At 45.7% G+C, this 21,766-nt stretch overlaps 1 protein-coding gene across 2 annotated transcripts in view; it reads left to right on the forward strand.

Annotated features, from left to right (window-relative positions):
* Positions 1–21,766, forward strand: part of LOC112568870 (protein C-ets-1-like) — a 62,563-nt gene that overhangs the window by 29,613 nt on the left and 11,184 nt on the right. The window contains exons 2-6 of one of the 2 annotated variants that reach the window (XM_025246384.1): positions 1,172–2,639; positions 14,350–14,472; positions 17,089–17,289; positions 17,477–17,611; positions 19,384–19,668. In XM_025246384.1, the coding sequence (XP_025102169.1) occupies positions 14,352–14,472; positions 17,089–17,289; positions 17,477–17,611; positions 19,384–19,668 (742 nt within the window). In that variant the 5' untranslated portion in view covers positions 1,172–2,639; positions 14,350–14,351. The remainder of the gene's footprint in view (positions 1–1,171; positions 2,640–14,349; positions 14,473–17,088; positions 17,290–17,476; positions 17,612–19,383; positions 19,669–21,766) is intronic. The other variant, XM_025246383.1, reaches the window with a different exon arrangement.

Genomic DNA, 21,766 nt, shown 5'->3' on the forward strand with positions numbered 1-21,766 from the left:
AGTCTTTTCATCCCTTCTCCACTCACGACCAGCTGCAGAGTTAAATGTTTAGCTCTTTGTCTAGAGTTAGGCATAACCTCGGCATTGCGCTTGCTTGTAAACTTTTCTGATACTTTTTCTTTCCTTCAGAAAAAAAAATCTTTAGATACACGAATAAATAACGTACAAATTGTGCTAATTATAATGTCTCGTAACCGGAAGTGTCCTCTCCAGTAAGTAGAGCCCTTATTGCGTTCTTAACATGAATGGCATTCCCATCTTATCATCCCTTGTAGCCTGTAATGACACTTGAGCAATGCCATTGTGTCCGTTGTTGTAGTCTTCAGCGATTTAAAGACAGATACGTTTGTTAGACAATCGGCTAATACTGTATGTCCTGGAGATTGATAAATCACAAATTTAAACGAAGCTCTGAAAACTTTTTTGAGTATTTTACAAGTGAAGGCCACGTGTTGAGGATATATAGATTTTTGAACCTTAACACCCTCACCACCTCCCTAAAAATGAAAAAAACAAACTAAGACCCAAGTGATTTTTAGAATCTTGCAATCCGAAAACCCGAACACCAAGATCATCAGAGCAAACGAACACGAAACGATAGAAGGAAGCAAACATCTTGTAGAAATAGTTAGGGGTGTATTAACTGTGAAACGACCCAAGAAAACGATGACAGTCGACTTCCTTCCGCTCCAGGCAAACGCTGCGTTAATTAGTGGCAAGCGAAATCTCTAGAATTAGTTCGACCTTAGCAAGTCTCTAGTTTTAGCAGGGCGAGCTGCTTGTTTTTTTATCGACATCCCTTGAAAAGATGATATTTTTCTGTGTCCCTTCCCTCTAGCCCTGTTGATAGAAACGTTATCTGCGGGAGGGTGAGCACTACTCAGTCATGTGTACAGTGTTATGTACATCTGGCACCGTTTGCGCCACCTACCGCATCTTTCTCCCTACCATTTTCAATCAGTCTTAGCCAGCACCTTCGCAATTGTTACAGTTATTATTTCTCCTATTGCATCCGAAAAGGAATTATCTAAGTTCGATTCCATTGACTTCGGGCTCATTGCTAATGCAGCTAGAAGATATAGATGAAATAAAAATCACACTCCCAGTCTTTTTCATAATTTACGATGATTCTTCCGATTGTTATTGGTTCGGTTCTTTGTGTGCTATGTAGGGAAAGAGAAGGATGGCCAAGATTCTCGAGTATAAATACAGTGGCACACCCTGATGGAGAGCTGAAGGACCTCGCTAATTCCCAGAAAGACTCACAAGAGGAGGAAAGCTGGTGGGATAAGAGAGATTGTTGTTAGATGTTTATTTCTTTAAGCTGAACACGAACGATTTCACAGACAGTGTAAACAGGGATTTTGTGTGCGAGTTGGTCGCTGTGGCAATGAGTAATAAATAACGGAGGGGAGGAGAGAGCCAAGGGTGCGTGGAGCAGGCGCTATCAGCCGCGACCGTCTCTCTTCCCATCGATGACGCCGTGTCGCCTGCTGGCTTGCGATTGGCCGGCGGAAGTTTGAGAGCCTGGGTTCGTGCCCGGCCTGATTGGTTGATGAGCGGGATCCGATCGCCACCAGGCGGCTTATTGGGTGTGTCAAGTTCCACTGGGATGCCTGCAGGCCGCGTGCTGTTCTCTTGTCTTCGGTCAGCGTGATTGACGTCTGCATATATATCGGCGGCTGATCAGATTCCTTTCGTCACGCGCTCGTCGGGACGAGCTCGCCTGTTGACACGTTCTAGTTCTTGAACACCAGCTTCAACCTGGATACCTGTCTTCTGTGGACTTCATATTTAATTTTTAAAAAAACAAGTCAGCTGTCACTATTTTTGTCACGACGAATTAAGTGTGCAGTTGTACAATTCTTCAGTTTGCGATTCCCTCCAAAAAATTAAAGGATCATTTTATGGAGGAACTATCGTCGTTTTGAAACGATACAATTTCAGGACATGCAAAGGAATCTTTCCTTGAGTACAGATGGAGTGAAAGTTGCTTTTATTTCCGATTTGGGTGTTTGTGCATATCGCAAGGGGACTCTCGAAGTCCTCGAAGTTTCAAGGCGGGGTTGCGAGTGAACTTTGACCTACATCTTGATAAACTCGCCTTTTTCTCCAACAAATGAGTGACGGCGAAAGAGCGCAGTAGGAAAGAAAAAAATAATAATAAAGAAAAGCGCGGTGATGAGCAGACTTGTGCACGGGGGAGTACTATGCTCTCGCCCGTGAGGAGGGGAGAGTATCTGGACGGTAGGATGGTTCTGGAGGACCGTTCCCCTCCCGACTGCGCCGCGGAGCTGCAGGATTCGTACGCAGGCCGGACGCCACACGATACGGGTCACCATCTGGCGGAGAACCACCATCAACACCAACACCACCACCATCACAACAACAACAACAACAGCGCACATACGAACTTTTCTCCACACGCCTCTCATCATCACCAGTTCCTCAATAGCCAGCACGTAGGTGGCGGTGGTACTGGAGGAGGTGGTGGAGGTGGCAGCCACCACCTTCCATACTATTTCAACCACTATACCACTATCATCACCATCAGCAACAGCAGCAGCAACGACCTGCGCATGGCGGCGCCTATCATCACAACCCTCGACCGTTGTCGTCACAACATCTGTCTCGGCATGGTGAGTTGTCTTGGGGTTTTGTGTGGGTTTTTTTTGGTTTTGTTTTATTTACCTTGTTGAGGGCTTTCAGTCTCGCTTGAGGTACAGTTCTTTCAAAAATAATAAATATAATAGTGTTTAGTTTCCTTCGTCCTATGAAGATGGTGCTATGGGAGTCTTTTGTCGCGAAACTAGTTAAAATATTAAAATTAATTTTTTTTAACGTGAGAGTGAGAAAAATCTGGTTAAAATTTTGACAGCAGACAAAGGAAACGGCGATACCCTGAAGAAGATATAGATGTGTGGAGAAAGTACGGTCTGAGGGAGCTGGGATGTGTTGGCGAGGGAGGTTGATTACGGGACGTGGGGATGGAGCAGGGCACTTTCTGTAGTGGCTCTCGACAGTTGTGACGGGACGTAAGCAGCCTAAGTCTTCTTGCTGACCCACGTTGCCCTTGCCTACCAGCTAATGAATTAGCCGGTCAGCAAAGTCGGGCGCAGGACAACGGTCGACCGGGATCGCAACTGGTCATACCACCGGATGAACGGGCTGGGGCTTACGTGCACGTTGTGTGGTTTCTCGTGTGGAGAACTTGAACTCGCTTCATCCCACTTTTTTTTTTTTATTTATGCGTTCCGTCACTGCTTCATTGTCGTCATCGTCCGAAAGTAATAATAGTAACAACCGTTGGCCAATTTGCGTCTGTGAAAATACAAGGCATGGGGACGTCATCACGACTGTTTGTACAGGAAGTGGATGTAGCACGCGCGTCATACTCTGCCCCGGCGGCTTGCAATAGCTGAACCTCCGGAAGAACTTTCTAAATTATGCTAGTTTTTTTTTTTCTTAATGTCCCCTCGTAATTTGACCATGTGACATTCGGAGTTCTACGTGCGTGTGCATTATTGTTGTTAATGTTGTTATTTGCGTACAAGTTGCTACACGCATACTCACCTCGCTCTTAGTTAAAGTGTTCGCCATGAAGCTGCACCGAAGCAACAACAAGACATCGACAGTCTAGCCGATTACTTTAATTATGTTTGCCTATCTGTAAGAGAGCGTGTGTATAAGTTCTGTACTACTCCCTGTAATTTATTGTATACCCTACACTGACATTCGTCAGTCTTACTGTCACCAACTTTGAAAATCTTATAAAAGAAGAATTTGAAACTGGATTTGATAAAAAAAAAATGTACACATTTGTTATACGAAGTCGACTTATATACGCCATTCTTATGGTTAGACAAAAACATTTGAAAATTTTCAACGCACCGGGAAAATTCATTTTTGCTCATTCCCTGTTACATTTAAAGAAGACAAAGGTTGTTTCTTAATTTGAGATATAATCTGAATTTATTTGTGTGTGTCAAACAACAACAACAAACAAAAACAACACAACAAACAAAAAAACAAGTAAATTGATTTTAAGTGCACACCTGCTTGTTTTAAAGGTTTTACAACAAAATTTTTTTTTGCGAACATGATTTAAGGGACCTGTCCATTTCGATTTAAACTTTTACGTTATTTTGATTCAATAATGATAATACAGACTGTGGTCCTGCGCAGCATGATACGGAAATTCCTTCATCCATTTACACAATAAAAATGGTAAACGTGATTTTCTTTCTTTCTGGTTTTGTTTGCTCACTTTTCCCCATGTGTGGTATTGTGGTGTTGACAACCATATCTCCATGACATAACGACCAGACTGTGGGATCTGTTGCTTGGCTATGCGACTTCCACTGTCTGATTACCAGCGTGCTTATCCACCCTTCACCCACCCACCCCATCCACCCGATTCACTGCCACCCTGCCGTGGATCTCGACTCCTTGGATGCCCACAAAGCAGGTGATGTAATCCTGATTGTGGGACTTCTTAGTGCCGGCCACATCAACGGTCCGAAGGTCCTCTCAAGGGGATGGTTGTAGATGGGATTCGACCCCCAGGCTGTGTTCTCAGACGTTGGAGTACATGGTACTGTGTATTGGGGTAGGGAAGATAGCAACTACCAACTACGGGTATCATTGGGTTTTCTCGCCCTGAGTTATTTAATGTTCTCCACTAATCACACTGACTGGTTCACTGTTTGTGATGTCTACACGTGCGGTGTTTACCACTCACGCATGGATGTAAACGTGCTTGCTAGTGGGGCGAGACAACCCTAGAAGAAGAAAATTTGTTTACCCTAAAGGAGTTTTTGTATTTTACCTCTGACATTGTTACTCTAGTCGGGCTTGCAAGCAGTTTGAATAGAAACCATATGGGCTGAGGGGAAAATTCAGATCCTAGCAGCATCTACATTAATAATAGCTAAACTGCTCTACGGATTGTGAGGGTTTGTGTAGAAGTGCCAGCTTGTGTGGCTACTGACATGTGTGGGACTGTTACACATTGCAGACCCTACAAAGCTCCAGTTCCTTTTGTTCTTGGACGACTTGCTCAGATGGTCAGCTTGACCTGGAGCTGGAGTACAAGTCGGCACGCCCATGTGTGTTACCCGCATGTCTACACGTGGGAGCTGCCGAGCGATGTGTTATTTAATAATTTCGTTCGCCTGTTTCTTTCTGTCTTTCAGTGGCCATCGCCATTAACTGGTGCGTCTAAACAAACAGTTGGGGCAGGGCTAACATGACACAGAAACCCTCACACCCACTCGCTGATGCTCCAAACCATCTGTGACCTCTAACCCTGTCACGCCTTTCATTATGCTTCATTGCCGTTGCACTGTATTTTATATATACTTGTACTTACCCTGTCCAGCCTGTATCAGTGTTAAGAAGTTGCTTGGAACAAAGGAGACCTGGAGGTGAGGTGAAAGGTTGTAGCATTGAAGCAAAACAAACTTTGCAAGTGTTACACCGACATGTGATTTGCTGTGTGAGTGGAGGCAGCTGGTGTTGGTGTCTGCAAACGATCTGCGCGTGCGTGCGTGCGGGTGGAGGAGGGTGTGTTCATGTTCGCACCACTTGTTGGAACTGCGTAGCTTGTGTGTTTGTGTGTGTGTACGCGCGCTTGTTTGGATGAAGAGGAGGAGGAGGTTGCAAGATGACAGATACGCAGCCGCGGAGAGTCGTGGTGCGATAGAGGCCGCTGCTTGTTAGGCCTAAGTAGTGGACGGCGACAAGCTCGGCCGGCAGGTCGGAGGTCGGGGGGCGCGGGGTTACTAGCAAAGTGTGTCGCCATGTGATCTGCTCCTCCGCTTCTTTTTGCGAGCGCCCCTCCTGGGGCGTACACCTCGCTAGTCTCCTCAGCCTGTACGGTCGACGAAGGAAACCATAACTAAAAAAGTTTATGCGTGTTCAAAGCTACGAGAAGACGCTAATCGAGCCAATCGCGAGTTGTGAAACAGATCACGTGACATTTACCGAGCACTTGAAGTCGAGATACGGTCTACCGGGCGCATAGAATTACCGCTAGGAAATACTGTATTAGCTTTGCTTTGAGCTTTTGCTGTCTGAAGCTCTTTTTTTTTTTTTTTTTTTTTGGTGAAGGGGAAGAAAAGAAATTATGAATGAAATTGCAAGGCGTGTTGCATTTTGAAATATGGCTGCCTTACAGCGATGTTCTGTTTGCCTTGTTATACAAATGTGTTTCGGACACGTGGAATGCATTTCGAATTGTTGCTGCAAGGCCTTGTAGGAATGTTGGCATACAAGTGATTAGAATTTTTGTTCATTTTTTGAATACTGAATACTGTGAGAATCGCTATTGTCTATTATTTAATACATGTCAGAGTGGTACCCCCGTACGGCAGCGATTGCACAAAAGCAATCTGACATCTGGTTAGGCTGTCTTGAAGCAAAAGAATAAAAAAAAAAAGAGGGAATAGTTTGGGCACTTCACAAAGTCCTCGCGCCACTAAGAAATGAAGTGGCCACGAGTAGCCCAGGTCGTTCTCTGTCTTTGTTTCTTCTCTTTCTCTGTGCACTTCTGATGGCTGCATCTGTGATCATTAAAAAAAAGTGGAAATTCCTATGACATTCTGAAACGGGAGTTGTCTGAGAGTCTGGTTAAACTGCTTGCATGTTTGTGTGCGTGTGCGTGTGCATCATTGCGCGTGTAAACTCTTGATGGAATGGAGGCTAATTGTCGAAAATGTAGCTATGCTTGGTGAGCTTGGCTTTTTCTCAGTGAACATTGTATAAAAAAAATTCACGAACATCTGTTAATTTGACTCAGTGTGTGGTTACGATGCTAGTTTTTGGCCCGAAGTGTTAAAGGGAGAAAACTTACAGAAATTGTACAAAAAAGGAGTGGTCTGGAGGTTGGAGGATGGTGGGTGGCAAGAGAGAGAATACACGAAGTCAGAGGACAAACACTCTGAACTCAGTGCTGCCCTTCAGTGGGGAGAAAGTGCTTGTGGTGTGGAGTGGGGAGGTTGCTGATGTAAAGAGCCAGGCTCAGAGAAGGTCGAGCTGCCCCCTCGTAAGCCTCGCCATGTGATGACTTGTCCAGCTACGCGTAGGAGTCACAGGTTGCTGATTACAACCCTTGGCTAAAGTAAGAATAAGGTCTTTGTTTCTTTTTCTTCTTGCTTCACTTTTTGTTAACTTAGTTTATGTTTGAACTATATCTCGATTGCCTTGATTTGGATGAAGTTTGGAATCATAGGATTTTCATAATGGGGTTGTATTTCTTCCTCCGCTGTATTCCGTTTATTCTGGATGGTGTAAATTTCTCTCCTATTGATTGTTTAATGTGCTTTGTTCAGATCTTCCGTCTGGAAAATTTATATACAAACTAAAAGCACCACACACGCATTCACGCAAAAGGTTTAGCTCTGATGTTCTCACTGTCTTGATAAATCAGTAATAATTGCTGAAGAATTTTTTTCTTTTGCATTCTCACCTTTTCTGTTTCTGAAGGGATGGGTGGGTTTGAGACTGCATGGGTTAATCAGGATGTAGATATTAAAATAAACACCTCTTCATCGCAGAGATTGAATAGATACTTACAGAAGTAAGTGCGCCATGCTTAGTGACGCAAGGGATGACAAATGGAGGCTTCACCGTTTTATCTTAATTACAAGCAAAGAAATATCTCTCCTGATTGTTGTATCAAACATAAAGGCGACTTTGAATTTTTAAATGCGTTTGAAGGAATAGTCTGAATAATCCTAACATAAAGAAAGCTCTCTGTGTAATGTATATGAATATGCGTACCCAAGGGGACTTGAGTGCAAGGCGTGTGTATGTGTGTGTGTGTGAGGGTGTTAGAGGCGTTGTAAATTCAAACATCAAAGACATGTAAATTACCCAACTTGGAAGCAAAGCTCCTTTCTTTTGAATCCAGATAAAGCAAGAGAATTTAACGATTTTTTTTTTCTTTTGCGAGCGAGGAAGATTTACTTGTAGAGATAAGATGGGAAATTATTTGTTTCATTAGTCAACGCCTTAAGCAAAGCTTCATAAATTTTAGTTTTGGGTTAAACGACCTGTACCTAGACATTAGCAGAAGGCCAAGATTCTGAACGGTTCTTTTCACTACTACTGTCGTTGTTAATATTATTATATGATGATCACTCAATGCGTTGATAACTATCACCAAAGCTTACAGTAAACTACTAACAAATAATACAAAATAGAAACAATAATAATTTTCAGCACTTTTCCAGTGATTTTCTTTGAAAGTTGGTAAGAGAGTCAGAATGACGAAGACCGGCGGGTAATCTGTTCCAAGTTGATGGAGCTTAATAATAATAATAATACATATATCTCGATGATTTATCTTCATGTTTGTCCTCACCTTTTCCAAAATTTTAGAGCTGAATAAGCCCTCGTTGAAGACGCATCAGCCATCTATCTCGTCGAAGTCTGTTCAAAATACCAACAAGAACTAAAGATGTAGGTTGTGGTGGGGTTGATGGTAGAGGTTTTCTGAATCAGAAAATGCTGTTTTTTTTTTTTGTTTTTTTTTTAACGAGTCTGTCCTTCATCTGATGATGCAGACGTCAGACGATGCCCTCTCAGACGACATCGGTGAAATGAGTAGCACTGTTATCGCTGGCCACCCGGATCATGTGGCAACGAGAGGAGCAGTGGCATCACAGTTGTGAGACATAAGCTGATGATTGTTTTACCAACAATACCTCCACAGCACGGAAGGCTGGAGGATGGCCTAAGGGGGCTGGGGTGTTTCGAACCTTGCAGCTCCGAACTGCTGCTGTTACAGAGTCTGCCTCGAATGCACAACTGGCAGTTCTCCCTGTTTGTCTTACCTTGTCTTTTTTTTTATAAAAAAAATTGGAAAAGTTGTTATGGAAAAGATCGTCTGTTTCTTTCTAGAAGGTATGAGCCAAAAGACTTTAAACAGTTGAATGTTTTGTGGGAAATGTTAAAAATAAATTACAATTTTTTTAAAACAGAAGGCTGTTACATTGTTACATTTTTGTCGTTGGATTCACCGTCTTAAAAATACAAGAAACTCTCGTGTTTACCTGAGACGGGAAGCAGGTGTGAACGAAACACACTGCTGTCGCCAACTAGTAATAAACATGTCTGAGACACGAAGCTGTTAACGAAACAGGTCACTGTTCCAGCTTGTCATAAACATTTTAATGACTTTTCTTCAGCTATCCACATGGACGAAGGAATTTACCTTTCACCAGCTGCCATGTTTATCGCACGACTGTTATTAACAAGACATGTGATGCTTTATAAAGCTGAATTTCTTTTACCTTTCGTCTTCTCCCGTCACACCTTCTCTTCTTTCCAAGAAAATGATAAAAACTATTTAGGGAGGGGGAAGTGAGATAGTGAAAAGAATTAAATAATGAAATAAGTATGACTAGGGACATGTTGTAATTGCCTGTTGTGGTCCGTTCACAAAGCTGTTTGACCCTAGGGCAAGTCATCTCTCAACCTTTCGGCACTGAAGTCTGGTATTAAATTCCTGTATCGCACGCACACCCCTGCCTCCTGAAATCGCCGATCATGGCCTTGGTAATGGCCCCTCACCTCTGGCCTTTTCAAGGCGACGTCTGCCTAAAGGTCACAAGTCGGAATGACCGTTTAATGCTAGCGGTCTCCCTAGCTAGACCCTACCAGCGGGTACAATTGATTGTTATCGCCCTTACGGGGCTCCCCGCGAGCAGCACTGGCTGGGCATGCGCGTGGAGTGATTGTTATGGGGGTCCCCTGCGCCCTCTGGCGGCACACGAAGGGGGGCCACGCAGGCAAAGACTGGCGGGTGGCGTTGTTACGGGTGCCTCGTGGCTTTTCCCTTCGCTGGTGTCGCGTGATGGGTATGGGGCGCCAGGAGGGGAATTTTCTCTCATTTTCTCTCTATAGCTATACAGTGCATTTATACTTATAGAATTCATTCTATAGCTATACATTACATTATATATATATAATGAATTTTATATTTATACAGTTCAATGCTATAAGAGTAGAGTGCATTCTATAGCTAGAGTGAGAGAAAAGAAAAAAAAAACTCGCTCAAAACCAAAGTATTTCATTTATTATATTATAAAGTTATAAAGAGAAAATTCTCCTCTGCTGTCATTAACCTGTTTGCTGTCAGCAAGGATCAACGACGCGAAGCTTCCATCATTGTATCTGTCCACGACACCCGACGATCGTCAGTTTACAGCAGTCACCTGCTATGCACGTGGTCCAGCAAGTTACGTGACAGACATCGGCAACAAGAAGTGTGGCTCCTCGCCGCCACCAACTTCTGCCACTTGTCTGGAGTACACTGGTACTTGTTGTCAGAACACAAGAGTTATCAAGCGTGACGAGTCGTGACAAAGATACCGAGTGTTCATCGGGGCTGTAGCTGACAAGGGACCTAACCCACTGATAAGGGAGTAAACTTGCTCGACCGCCACGTGATGCGGGACCAGACTGCATACTCTGACGTAACAGGCATGTCACAAAGAGCGACAAGGGAGGTCATTCATCCCGACAAACTCGCTAGGCTGTGGGTTTTGCAGGGGGTGGGGCGGGGAGGGAGTACACGTGTTCTAGTCGGTCAGTTGGAAGCGGGCTAGTGTTCACTAAGTAACGGGTGCCGTAGCGACGGGAGACAGTGAGTGAAAGTCGGACAGACGCAGAGAGAAAGAGTGCTTCATTCATCTGTGCAGCGCCATCTCGTGGCGGGACACGTGGCCACCTGCAAGCCGTATATTTTCCTCGCTGCCAGTCCCTGACACTTTGATTGGTGCGGCGTTCAGGTAGTACCACACCAGGTATAGTGGCATCTCTTGCTGGAGGTGGTGGTGCCACCCGGGGGTGTGCTGGACTATCATCGTGCCTACAGTTGAGCTGCCCACCAAGTCGCATAGCAGTCATTTTAAGTACTACTAATTTTACGAGCAGCTTAGCTAGTGGCTGCTTCGCCACCCAGCTAGTGCCTGGTGACGTGTTGTGCACGCGGGCCCTCTTGGTGAGGATTTTGCCTCGCTAGTTGCCCTCGACAAGGACCTCGGTTAATCACGAGTCTCGGCAGACATTCATTTACTTGCACTCTTCAGTAAGGGTGTAAGGTTGTGTGTCAACAGACTTTGCTTAACTATTATTAATCAACGATGGACTGTGTCAGTCCTTCCTTGTGCTCGCGCACAATACTTTTGCAATACAATTTAGCAGAGCGATGCAAAAAAGAAAAAAAAAATCGTTGAAGCGGGTTCATATGCCATCCTCCCCATTTACAAAAGTGGGTACATATTGATGTGGATTTATGAATGGGGTAAAGGTACAAAGACCTATGCCACCCTTTCACGCAGAGCAAAGATTATATTTAATTTATCAATTTTCGTCCTCGAGTTTGACATTTACTTTTAAAAAAAAACAGGCTCTATCCAAAGTGTCACTGCGGTTAAGAAAAGTTGTTTTTTTCAAAGTAGACAACGTGTTCTTTGTATCGTTTTTAACTTCTCCAGGTTTGCTTACTGCGTTGTCTAAAGGTTTTCGTTCAGACTCGAGGCGCAAACAGCCAGCCGAGCATTCATGAAGACGTCAGCAGTTGAAGCCTGTCGCTTAGAGATGGAAAACGCTCGCGAGCGCGCGCGTACACTTACGTAACGCAGCTTCCCTCTTGAGCTCTGTGGGTGTTAATCATGGAGCGACGACTGGAGTAAAGAAACTCGAGTGTACAGGGGGGCAGGGATGGAGGAGTGTAAGCACAACAGCTACGGCGCACGCGCGCCTCTCAGTAAAGGTGGGGAAGGGAGAGACAAAAGGGGAGTAGGGTGAGAGGTGTGGGTGCAAGACATCAGGACCAGCTGTGTTCCGAAGCCCTCCTTATCCTCCGTATGCACCATTTCATTCACAGCCTGGTCTCAGGTGAGAGGTCACAGGTGCTGCATTTTCATTGGTTTTCACATTGATAAGGTTTTCCATATTAGGCCTCCTTGCTTATCTGCTCTTACACAGAGCTCTGGAAAGTAGGGGACGGGAAGGGTGTTCAGTGAGGGACTGCACGCCGTGGGGTGCTCTCAAGGTGGAAGTGCAGTAAGATGCGGTTCGAGTTCGTTCCACCCGCCCACCCCTGAGTTTGCGGGTGAAAGTTGTTGGCATTCATTACCACAAATTTGCATAGGTTACAATTGAAAACAAATACCGCCATGTCCTTTTTTTGTGCAGGGCTGCGCTTTTACAAACAACGTTGTGATGGAACTGGGTTAAGGTCGAAATCTGCGAGTGGGTTAGCTTGCTGCCCTGTCGGGTGCCCCGCTGCTGCGGCAGGCTAGGTTTGGAGGTCGGGAGAGGGGAGCGATCATGTGGGAGCAGCTCGTGCTGTCCATTGAGGAATTGAGTGCACGCAACCTGGTGGGTGGATAGGGGGCGCTGTAGAGGTGCACACTAGCTGTTTGAGACCGAGGCCAAAGACGGGATGGGAGAGAGAAAGCGGTCACACAACCCACTTCAGTTCAAAACTGAAATATATATATAAAAACGCTCAGATTTGCTTAAATCGATTATTGTTTATGTCCTATGTTCTATCGCTTATGAAGAGCGAGAATTTCCACCTTCTGGTGCCTTTAAATGTTTATGAACGACCGGTGCACGTAGGTCGGCAACAAGCGGCATGAGTGTGAGTAGGTGTGTATACATTGTGGGTAATGAAAACACCATGCTCATTCATTTGTTACGACCTCCCCCCCCTTACCCTCCCACTAACAAGAACCTGTGAACAGATGACCCTGACACGTTTACAAGAACGTGTGCTTCATCGACAATCTTTTATCCGTCGTCAGCAAAAGATAAATGCAGTTAGCAACGTCGAGCGCGCTCCTGTCAAAGGGTAAAGACTAAAATTGGAAGCTCGCACACCTGCACGTTCGCATAAACTGATGCGCGTGCGCGCGCACACACGCGGGGGTGGTTGGGAGGCGCGCAAGAGTGCATGTGTTCTAAAGCCAACATACTCTGGCCCATCTCCCACGCAAACTTCACTTCTCACCTTTGACCCTTCCCTGTCTACCCCTCCCCTTCACTCTCGCCCTCCTGTCTTTCCCGACTCTCGCGGGTGCGCGCGCGCTTGGGGTTGTAGAAGGAATTAGAGCAAACCACGTGGGTTTCTTACGGACGGTTTTCTGTGGAATCCCTGTTTTGGGATGAGTCTTTGGAAGTAATGACCATAGGTCGTAGAAGGTGAGGATGTAGTGATGGCAGCGCCACAGGTGACGTAGGGGAGATGACTGCGAGTGAAACAAGTTGCGAACTCTAGATCATCGTTGATGCCAACCATTCAGAGAACGAAGAGAATGGCTCTTTCGCTCGTTTTGCCTGCTGCTCGTCCTCAAAGGTCTCTACCAAGTTCTGTGCAGCTTTTAAAATTCATTTTAGCAGTCCGGTTTGTGTCCGGGGTTTGGGGAGTGGGGTGGAGGAAGGGTACTCGACAACACAGCATCTGGCTAGGAGCTAAGAACAAGCACAAGGTGCAACAAGACTTAGGAGACGAGAGAAATGGGAGAGTAATTGTATCCTCTTAGCGAGGGAGGTGGCAGGGGTGGGGAGGGAGAATGTTTAAAATAAAGAACACAGGGTCTATTGAGGGTGTTACACGGCAAGCGTGTGCCAGGACTGGCCGCGGGAAAACACTACGTGCATGCAATAATAAAATGCGCTGCGCTGGATTATCTTATTCATTCATACTTCTGTTGGCCTTCTTTATTTGTTTTCTCAGTTTTTCGGAAGGGAATAGGTGAAAAGATGTATTTGTACAAATGAGAATGTATTTACCTTCATTCTCCTCATTTTCTTCCAGTTTCTCCAGTGTTGCTCTCTCTTTCTTTGTGTGTGTGTGAGAGAGAGAGAATGCATTGACGCATGGATGTGTGCGCGCCTGCGTGGAAAGAAGGATGGGCAGTGGACGGGGGGAGGTGGCGATGCTTACCGTGAGAAATCTGTAGTCAGGCTGCTGCAGAGGATGGTGATAGATGACGTCCCTTTAATTAGCTGGGTGCAGTGAGCTATGCTTCACTGTTGGGCTATCGCTGATGTTTTTCTGGGTAGGTATCGCCCTTCATACTGTCTGATACACTTCCAAAAATTGTCTATGCTGCTCAGTGTCTGGAAAGTTGTGTTTCGAATAAAATTCGCGTTTGCACTCTAGTATTCCCTCATTCTCCAACCAACCACTTCCTTCAACATCATCCGTCGTTGTCGTCAAAAATCACCCACACATCCATCAATCGTTGTCGTCTGTCAGAAACATCTTGATCTTGGTGTCATCCTGTTCTTCGTGGTTGGCCTGACCTCTTCCGTTCTTGCCTGTTGCAGACATGCAGACGTCACAAGGCGTGCCCCCGCTTACCCCCGGCACTACCCAGAAGATGTCGCAGGTCCTGCAGGAGAGCTTCCGGTCCTTCGACAAGGAGCAGCAGCGACTGAACATTTCCAAAGGTGAGTCCTCATACCTGTTGCCTGGGAGACCTGCTGGCGCATGCGTGGGTGCACCCTATCTTCTGACTTTTTTTTTTTAATCGCACTGCGCTCCAGCTATGAACTTGCATTTCACTGCCGACTACGGTTGCGTGCTTTTGCAAATCACGACGCCGACATCCGTTTGCGCATGCGCTGTCCCACTTCCGTGGAGTTTCGTTGTAAATACAATCATTCCTTCAGATGACATTTTTGGTTGAAACGATGATTTTTTTTAAACATTTGTGTTTACATTTTGTCGTATATTAGATACAATCGATTGTGTGCATGCACGCACAGCAAACAAAAGTCCATCTGGTATCACGGAAGCCTGCCTGCGATTTCTGAACAGAGAGTGAACGATTCATATCGTTACCCACGCGTAAAATCGCCCAGACTAATTAATAACTTGTTACTTTTAGAAAATCTTTCTCCAACCTGTTCCTCCTTAACACCATTCCCCCCACCCCACTTCCCTACACCGAAACTGCCGACAAAAGATAATTAAAATCCCTTTAGCGCTCTCTGGCTAATAATCTGAACGAGCTGAAACTTCAGCGAGGGGAAGCGATTTAGAATCGGGAGTCGTGACACCCACCCAGACTTCAACGGGAAGCTGTGGCTGACGACGATGGTTTGAAAAAAGAAAGGGTTGATAACATTGGCAGTCTTCGGGAGGGAGCATGCTTAAGGCTTTTAAAAAATTATTTTTGCCTCAGCTTCAGTAACCATAATTGTCTAGTGTTGAAACAGAAAGAGGTGGGGAAGGAGGGAAATAAAGAGATGGATGTATGGAAAGGATTCCTCATAAATTTCCCTTCCAAGCTGTTTATCTTTCTTTCTCATCATCCCTTTCTCTTAATTTTCTCTGTTTTCCCCAATTCGTGACAATATGCCGGAGTCGTGTATGCACTCTTGCATGTTCGCACACATTTGTGCGCGCACGAGCATGCAACGGGCGTCTGCACACAGCCTCACACGTGCGCGCTTGCACTCTCCGTAGACTGGCGCACGGGCAATAAATTTCATCATTTGCTTAATAGGTGTGGTGCAGGTTGGCAATAGTCGCTTTTATCACCACCTCAATTCACCTGACACGGGGGGTCTCCTGGGAGGGAATCCCCGCGTCTCCAGCGGGCGCCTGCAAATTTGTGGCGACGGCCAGCGATGAGCGCCCAGATAATCTCCTTTATTAGCAATCAGGAAATGTGTTACCAATCTGATTGGTTAGCTTTCAGTGGCTTGTGCGGTTTTTGAGTTTGGTTCTAGAGTTGCATTTCTCCCATGGCGACCACGTTGGCAGCGGTGGTGGTGAGTGGTGGGCACGGGGAGGATGTGCTGAACGTTTTCTGTCACGACTACCCCAACGCTGCCTGTCTGCATCCTACCTGCTAATCTCATATCTCCGTTGCGTTTGTGTGTGTGTGCTCGCGCATATGTGTGACAGAGAGTGAGAGAGGACGTGCTTAAAATAATCAAGTGGCAAAGAATGTAAAAGCAGAGGCAGAACCGAAAAAAAAACCGCAATCCCGTTGTCTCTTGGACCAGTGACGACGGCGAACCGTGATACCTTTTAATAGCGGCAGGTGAAAAACGACTGTCACGTGATTGCGGGGGCCTGGTGGGACGGCAGTGTATCAGATGGATGGACAGCGCATTTTCGTCGCACCCTCCCTTGGGAATCATTTGGCTAGGCGTCGCTTTTAAGCGCGTGCGCTCGGCCCCGAGGACAGATTCGCGGAAAAGGGGGTATTCGATGCAGGACAACCTCACCGTGAAACCAGACTCGGGTGCAGGCTCCGGGTGCAAACTGGATTGGGGGTGGGAAGAGGGTGGTTCTCGCTCTTCGAAGTCGTCGATGGTAGAGGGGGGAAAAAATCCACACAAGGCGGCGACGAGGGACATGGAAAGAGATTGATAAAGCGAAGGTTAGTCGAGGGCACGTTGCATTGTTTTGGATTAATTTGCTGATAGCCAACCGATTTTAACCCCACCTCACTTTTTCTCAGCTGATGGGACCCCAGACACAGGTTTGTATTACAGAGAACACTTTCGGCGGTGAAATGCAATCGGTCTTAATGTGAGGTAAATTTCATTGTTTGAAATAAGTTTGTAGCTAGCAGTTGCAAGGTTCGCTTTTGCGCGTTCGCGTGCATTTCAGAGAGAGGTTGCTTTTGGATGGGGTGGAACAAGTCGAAAGGTGTTTCATACTGAGCATTGAAAACGAGAAAATAAATAAATACCTAGAGTCAGTTGGAGATCAAGAAAAATTAATAGAAAATTTGGATATTGTTTCACGTGTAGCTTGGATTGCAGCTGATCATAAAATTTAGATCATAAAATTAAACGTTACGAAATTTAAAAAAAGCAGCTGCAATATTTTTTAGTCGTGTTACCTGTCTCTGTCCACATAGGTCACACACACACACAGAGAACTATTAAAGCTCACATCACACTCCTTTATACAATGTAACAAAACAATGTCAAAGCAAGCATAAAAAGTGTGGTAGTATACGCCATATGAGTTACTATCTCATTAAGCTGTCCATTGAGGTAAACCACGTTAGTAAAACTGAGATGGTGGCGTTGTTGTCGCAGATCCGGCTCAGTGGAGTCCCCTACAGGTGCGCCAGTGGTTGGCGTGGGCATCGGCGGAACTTAGCCTGCATGGCATCGACACGGCCATGTGGACCATCAAGGGCAGCCAGCTGTGCAAGCTGGACAGGGAGGAGTTCACTGCCCGCTGCCCTCCTTTTGTTGGGGACATCTTGTGGGAGCATCTGGACATGATGAAGAAAGGTGAGTGCATGCATGGGTTTATGGGAAGAAATCAGACCTCTGCACTATGCGAGAGAGACTTGTTGGTTCTAATCAAGACTAAAAGAGACATTCTCTTGTATCACACTTGTTGAGTCAGAGAAAGATAACTTGGTGATATTACCGTCACCCTGGTTTATAATTTGTCCCCCTTGTTTGTGTTTAACAGAGGTGGTACAGGCGCGATCACTCTTGTGCTACAGCGAACCCATGTGTGTTCCCGAGCTGGGCGACTATCAACAGGGCTACCCAAGCCCCGAGCCCACCCTGCCCCCTACCCCCAACGGTCAGGGGTACATCGAAGGTGGGTGTGTCTTTGTAGCCGCTAGAATTCTAGTGTAAGACAAGATGAATTAATTCTGTTTTATGCAGAAGCAGTCTCTAGAAAAAATAAATGCTGTTGTAGATGAGATGAAAATGAGTGTGCCTGTGTTGTAGTTGTGTGTATGTGTGCATTTTGTGTGCGCTTTATATAACATTGGCACACACGCCTACTTGTTCACGTGACCCGGTCAGCAAAACTTAAGTCCCAGGTGATATATTTGGGTGTAGGTGAAAATGCGGAAATAGGAGAGAAGCAGGAAAGAAAAATGACTGCTTCCATGGCGACAGCAACTGTCTCTTTCTTCTTGATTGTTGGCACTCGGCCGACAGTGACTCCCTCCCTTTGACCTGCCCACATACATCAAGGGCACCACTGCTGACATTCTTATTTAATTTTTTTCAGCGTAGAGTTTTTAATCATGCACGGGGATTTGTGGCAGACGATTAAAACAGTCTTCCAGTTAGTTGGTTGCTAACTTAAATAGCGAGGTGACAAGGCCGAGCAGGGAGGGGAGAGCGAGTGGGTGGAGGTTGGGGGTACGCATCACCAGGTGAAATTTATACTTTTTTAGATGCGGGCGGAAAGGGGGGGAAGTGGAAAAAGTACTGAAAAAGGATAAAGTAGTTACAACTTACAAGTTGTCAGCATAGGCTGGTCGTCTGTCAGACTTTGTACTCTGTCAAGCAGACCTTAGTGAACAAGGCAAGCAGCGGAAATAAATGGTTGTGTACTGTTGTGCTGGAGGTAGCAGTAAAATAAATGTGAACTCAGAAAATGACTTCTCTGGCACCCTAGTTTAACAACTACATTCCTTCTGTAATACTGTAAACTAACACTTTACGTGGTTTATGTTTAAATTGTGTTATGATTGTTGCATCTGTCATTCTTTTGAGCTGGATATTATTACTTGTTGTCTATTATAGAGGATGAGTGACTAGTCTGATATTTTTATGTGCTGAATGATTCACTGGTTTGATAGCAAAGTCTTAACTCATTTGTCTTTACCATCCGTCTAGCACAAATGTTAGGGGAGAGACGAGTGTGGGAATATATAGAGGGTATATGATCCATGAAAAGGGAATAACTTTGGGTGGGTGGGTGGTTGTTTTGGCCGGAAAGTGCTTCCACCTAAAGGTACCGTATACTATGAGGGGAGAGAGGGAAAGACCACCCACCCTAGACGGCCACCCCTGCAAATAGAATGTCCTGAGACGACATTTGAACCCAGAACCTCTCAATGCACCAGTGAGAAGTGTGTTTTGACCGCTGCATTACCGGGTGCCCTCACGCAGTCACTTTGGGGGAAATCCTTCTGCCAGAAAGTGCGAGATAACGAGTTGAGACTGTTTTATGCTGTCTGAAGAATGATATTTCACCTCCATGTGGCTTTATTTATTTTTTTTTTTCTCCCCAGTTTTATTGAAATTTGTTCCTGCATAATTTTGTCAATGATCGTTCAAGTATTATCATTGCCGTTGTGAACATGGTCTGGCCTTTAGTTCAAAGTCAGTCCAGAAGATTTTGGAAATAAGAAAGTAAAAACCTAGCGTCCGGACGAGGATCGAAGAAACTAAAGAGAAAAACGCATTTTGAGATGATACTCTTTGATACGAAAGCAGACCATGTCACTATTGGAGACTGAATAAGACAGACTGGGAGAACAATTCTTGACTCCTCTCTTGTGCATTAACACATTCTAAACAATGAAGCTGGCTAGACAGAAAGAAAATCTTTCGTTTTGCTTTGTGCAGGCCCTTACCACATTCCAGAACCCATGCAGTCCATGTCTGATAGTGGAGTTGACGCCATTGTCGGTGGCAACAGTGGTGGCGGAGCAAGCGGTGGCGGCGGCGGTGGTGGTGGAGGCAGTGGTGGGACCAGCAGCTGTGGGGCTGGAGGCTTCAGCGAGGATAACTCCGAGTACCAGAGCTTAGAGCACAGTTGTTACTACGAGACTGGCCACCCAGAGTTCTACCCGCTACATGAACCCAAGTATCACCCACCTGTACAGCAAACCCCAAAGAATATGTGCCTTGGTAAGTTTTTAAAAGAAATATTTGCCATTTTGCAAGATTTTTTTGGCATTTGCACTAAAGTTTACAAACCTAAGCACTTACGTAATCTACATGTGTTGGCGTAAGGGATGATGGACACATGCCCACATATTTTTACAAGCATTGCTGTGAAGCAATAGGTGTTAAGGCTTAGAGAGCTGAGTACCATGTGGCAGCAGGCAGCCTGTTTTTCACACTGTCGCAGGAAACCACATGACAGCGCCCTTTGCCAGTGAAAGATTACCGCCGAAGATGAAAGACAAACATCTTGCCGAAGCCCACTTTCAAAAAAAAAAAAACCCACCCAGCCAGCCACTCACCTCCTTGCGTTTGAAAAAGATCTTGACAAAGGTAACCCTCTGGGGTTGAGTTTGGGGATAGTGGTGAACATGGGCGTTGGTGAAAAGGGGTTAGGATTAGGAGAGTAAGCGGCTGCAGGATTCAGCTGAAGGTAAAGGGCACCGGATGCTCGAGTGGCACAGTCTTTATGTAGTAGTAGTATCGGCACCCGTTCCCGCCTCTCTACTTGCCTCCCTCCTCTCCCCCACTTGTCACAGGGGCTTACTATTCTACAAAGTGTAGGCAGCAGAAGTGTTTTAATCCCTGGCTAACTTAGATCTTCTTTCGTTGCTCCTGCAGCTTTAATTTGAAAGACTTAACTGTGCCTAGTTCTCTGCGTGTCTACTGTATCGTCTGTGACCCCTGTTCTCCATCCTTTCCTCTTAAAAGGGGAACTGGAAACAGGAAGGATGAGAAACTACCATGATTGGGTGAAACTAGTTGAAATCGGAGTAGCTACGTCTGGAAATAAATGTTGATTGCAGTTTTTATCATCAGTCGGGATTGGTATCGTTGTAGCCTGCATTAGAAAGTGTTCAGTCACCCCTGTGACTTCCTTTCCATGTATCGCATTATTAAAAGTGGTCGAACGCAGGTTTTAGAAGACAAAAATGAATCTTTGAAAAAAAAAAGTTTCTTACTGTCCTTAGAGATGGCGGGGCGTGGTTTACAGTATTTTACAGACGCAAGCAAATTTTGTGAATGTGTCGCGAGCGAGGCATTGGGTGTGTATGGGGGGTAGGGGAGTAGCGGGGATGTGAAATGGTACTTTAGACCGTGCCACCAAAAAGTACAGATGATTATAAGGCTGAGAGATGAAGCAGGGCGATACAACCACCTGTCACCGAAGACACAAATAAACAGCCGGCAGACGATCGGAAATGCCAGAGGTCACAGGCCTCGCGTTGTGCCAAGCGCTGTGTGCAGCACTGTCTGCCGTTTGACGAAGGGCGGAGCGGAGAAGAACGCCAGAGGGAGGACGAGGAGAGATTGAAAACATTTGGTCACGTGGTCAGTGTTACTGCGAGATTTAGCATTTTATCAGAAATTATAAAAATAGAACAATAGCGTGACCAAGACTTCATTTAACTCACAATTAGCGAAACATAGCCGCAGAACGGATTGATTTGTATTTTTTAATTTTGTGATAAAAAAAATTATCTGCGAAACATTTTGCCGTGAGACTGATCAGTTTGGTCTCGAAAGAAAGTGTGCCAATGGCGCTAAGACCTCTCTTTTGAAATGTCATTTGAGAGTGCTTTCCATTGCCGAACCTGTTTTCTCTTGTTATTCCCCGCCCTCATAGTAGATGTCTTACAGCAGCGAGCGGAGCATGCTTCCCGTGGAGCCACAGTAATGGCGGGGACTGACGTAAGTGCGCAGAAGGACACGGAGAACAATGTCAGCAGATTTCCAAAAGTCGGGAGAAGGCTTCCATTCTGCACGCGGGCTTTTTTGTTTATCTTTGTGCCCCGTGAGTGCGTTGCTGACAAGAAGCTTGCTGCATTTCACAGATGGGTTGCACACTTTTCCTTGCAGGTGAAAAAGGCGGGAGTTGTGGGGAAGGCTCCCTCGGCCCATCTATAGAGCTATCGGCTACCTCAGTCATCGGTGCAGTCGTCGAAAGAGCAAGGGGCTGGGAGGGGGTATCTGGAAGAGAAAGGCAGGGGGTGAGTGGGCGGAGGAGTGGTAGGTGATGGGGACTCTCGGAAGCGTACTGTATGAGGAGACTAGCATTTAT

The sequence above is a fragment of the Pomacea canaliculata genome, linkage group LG7 (genome assembly GCF_003073045.1).
Source record: "Pomacea canaliculata isolate SZHN2017 linkage group LG7, ASM307304v1, whole genome shotgun sequence".
NCBI lineage: Eukaryota > Metazoa > Mollusca > Gastropoda > Architaenioglossa > Ampullariidae > Pomacea > Pomacea canaliculata.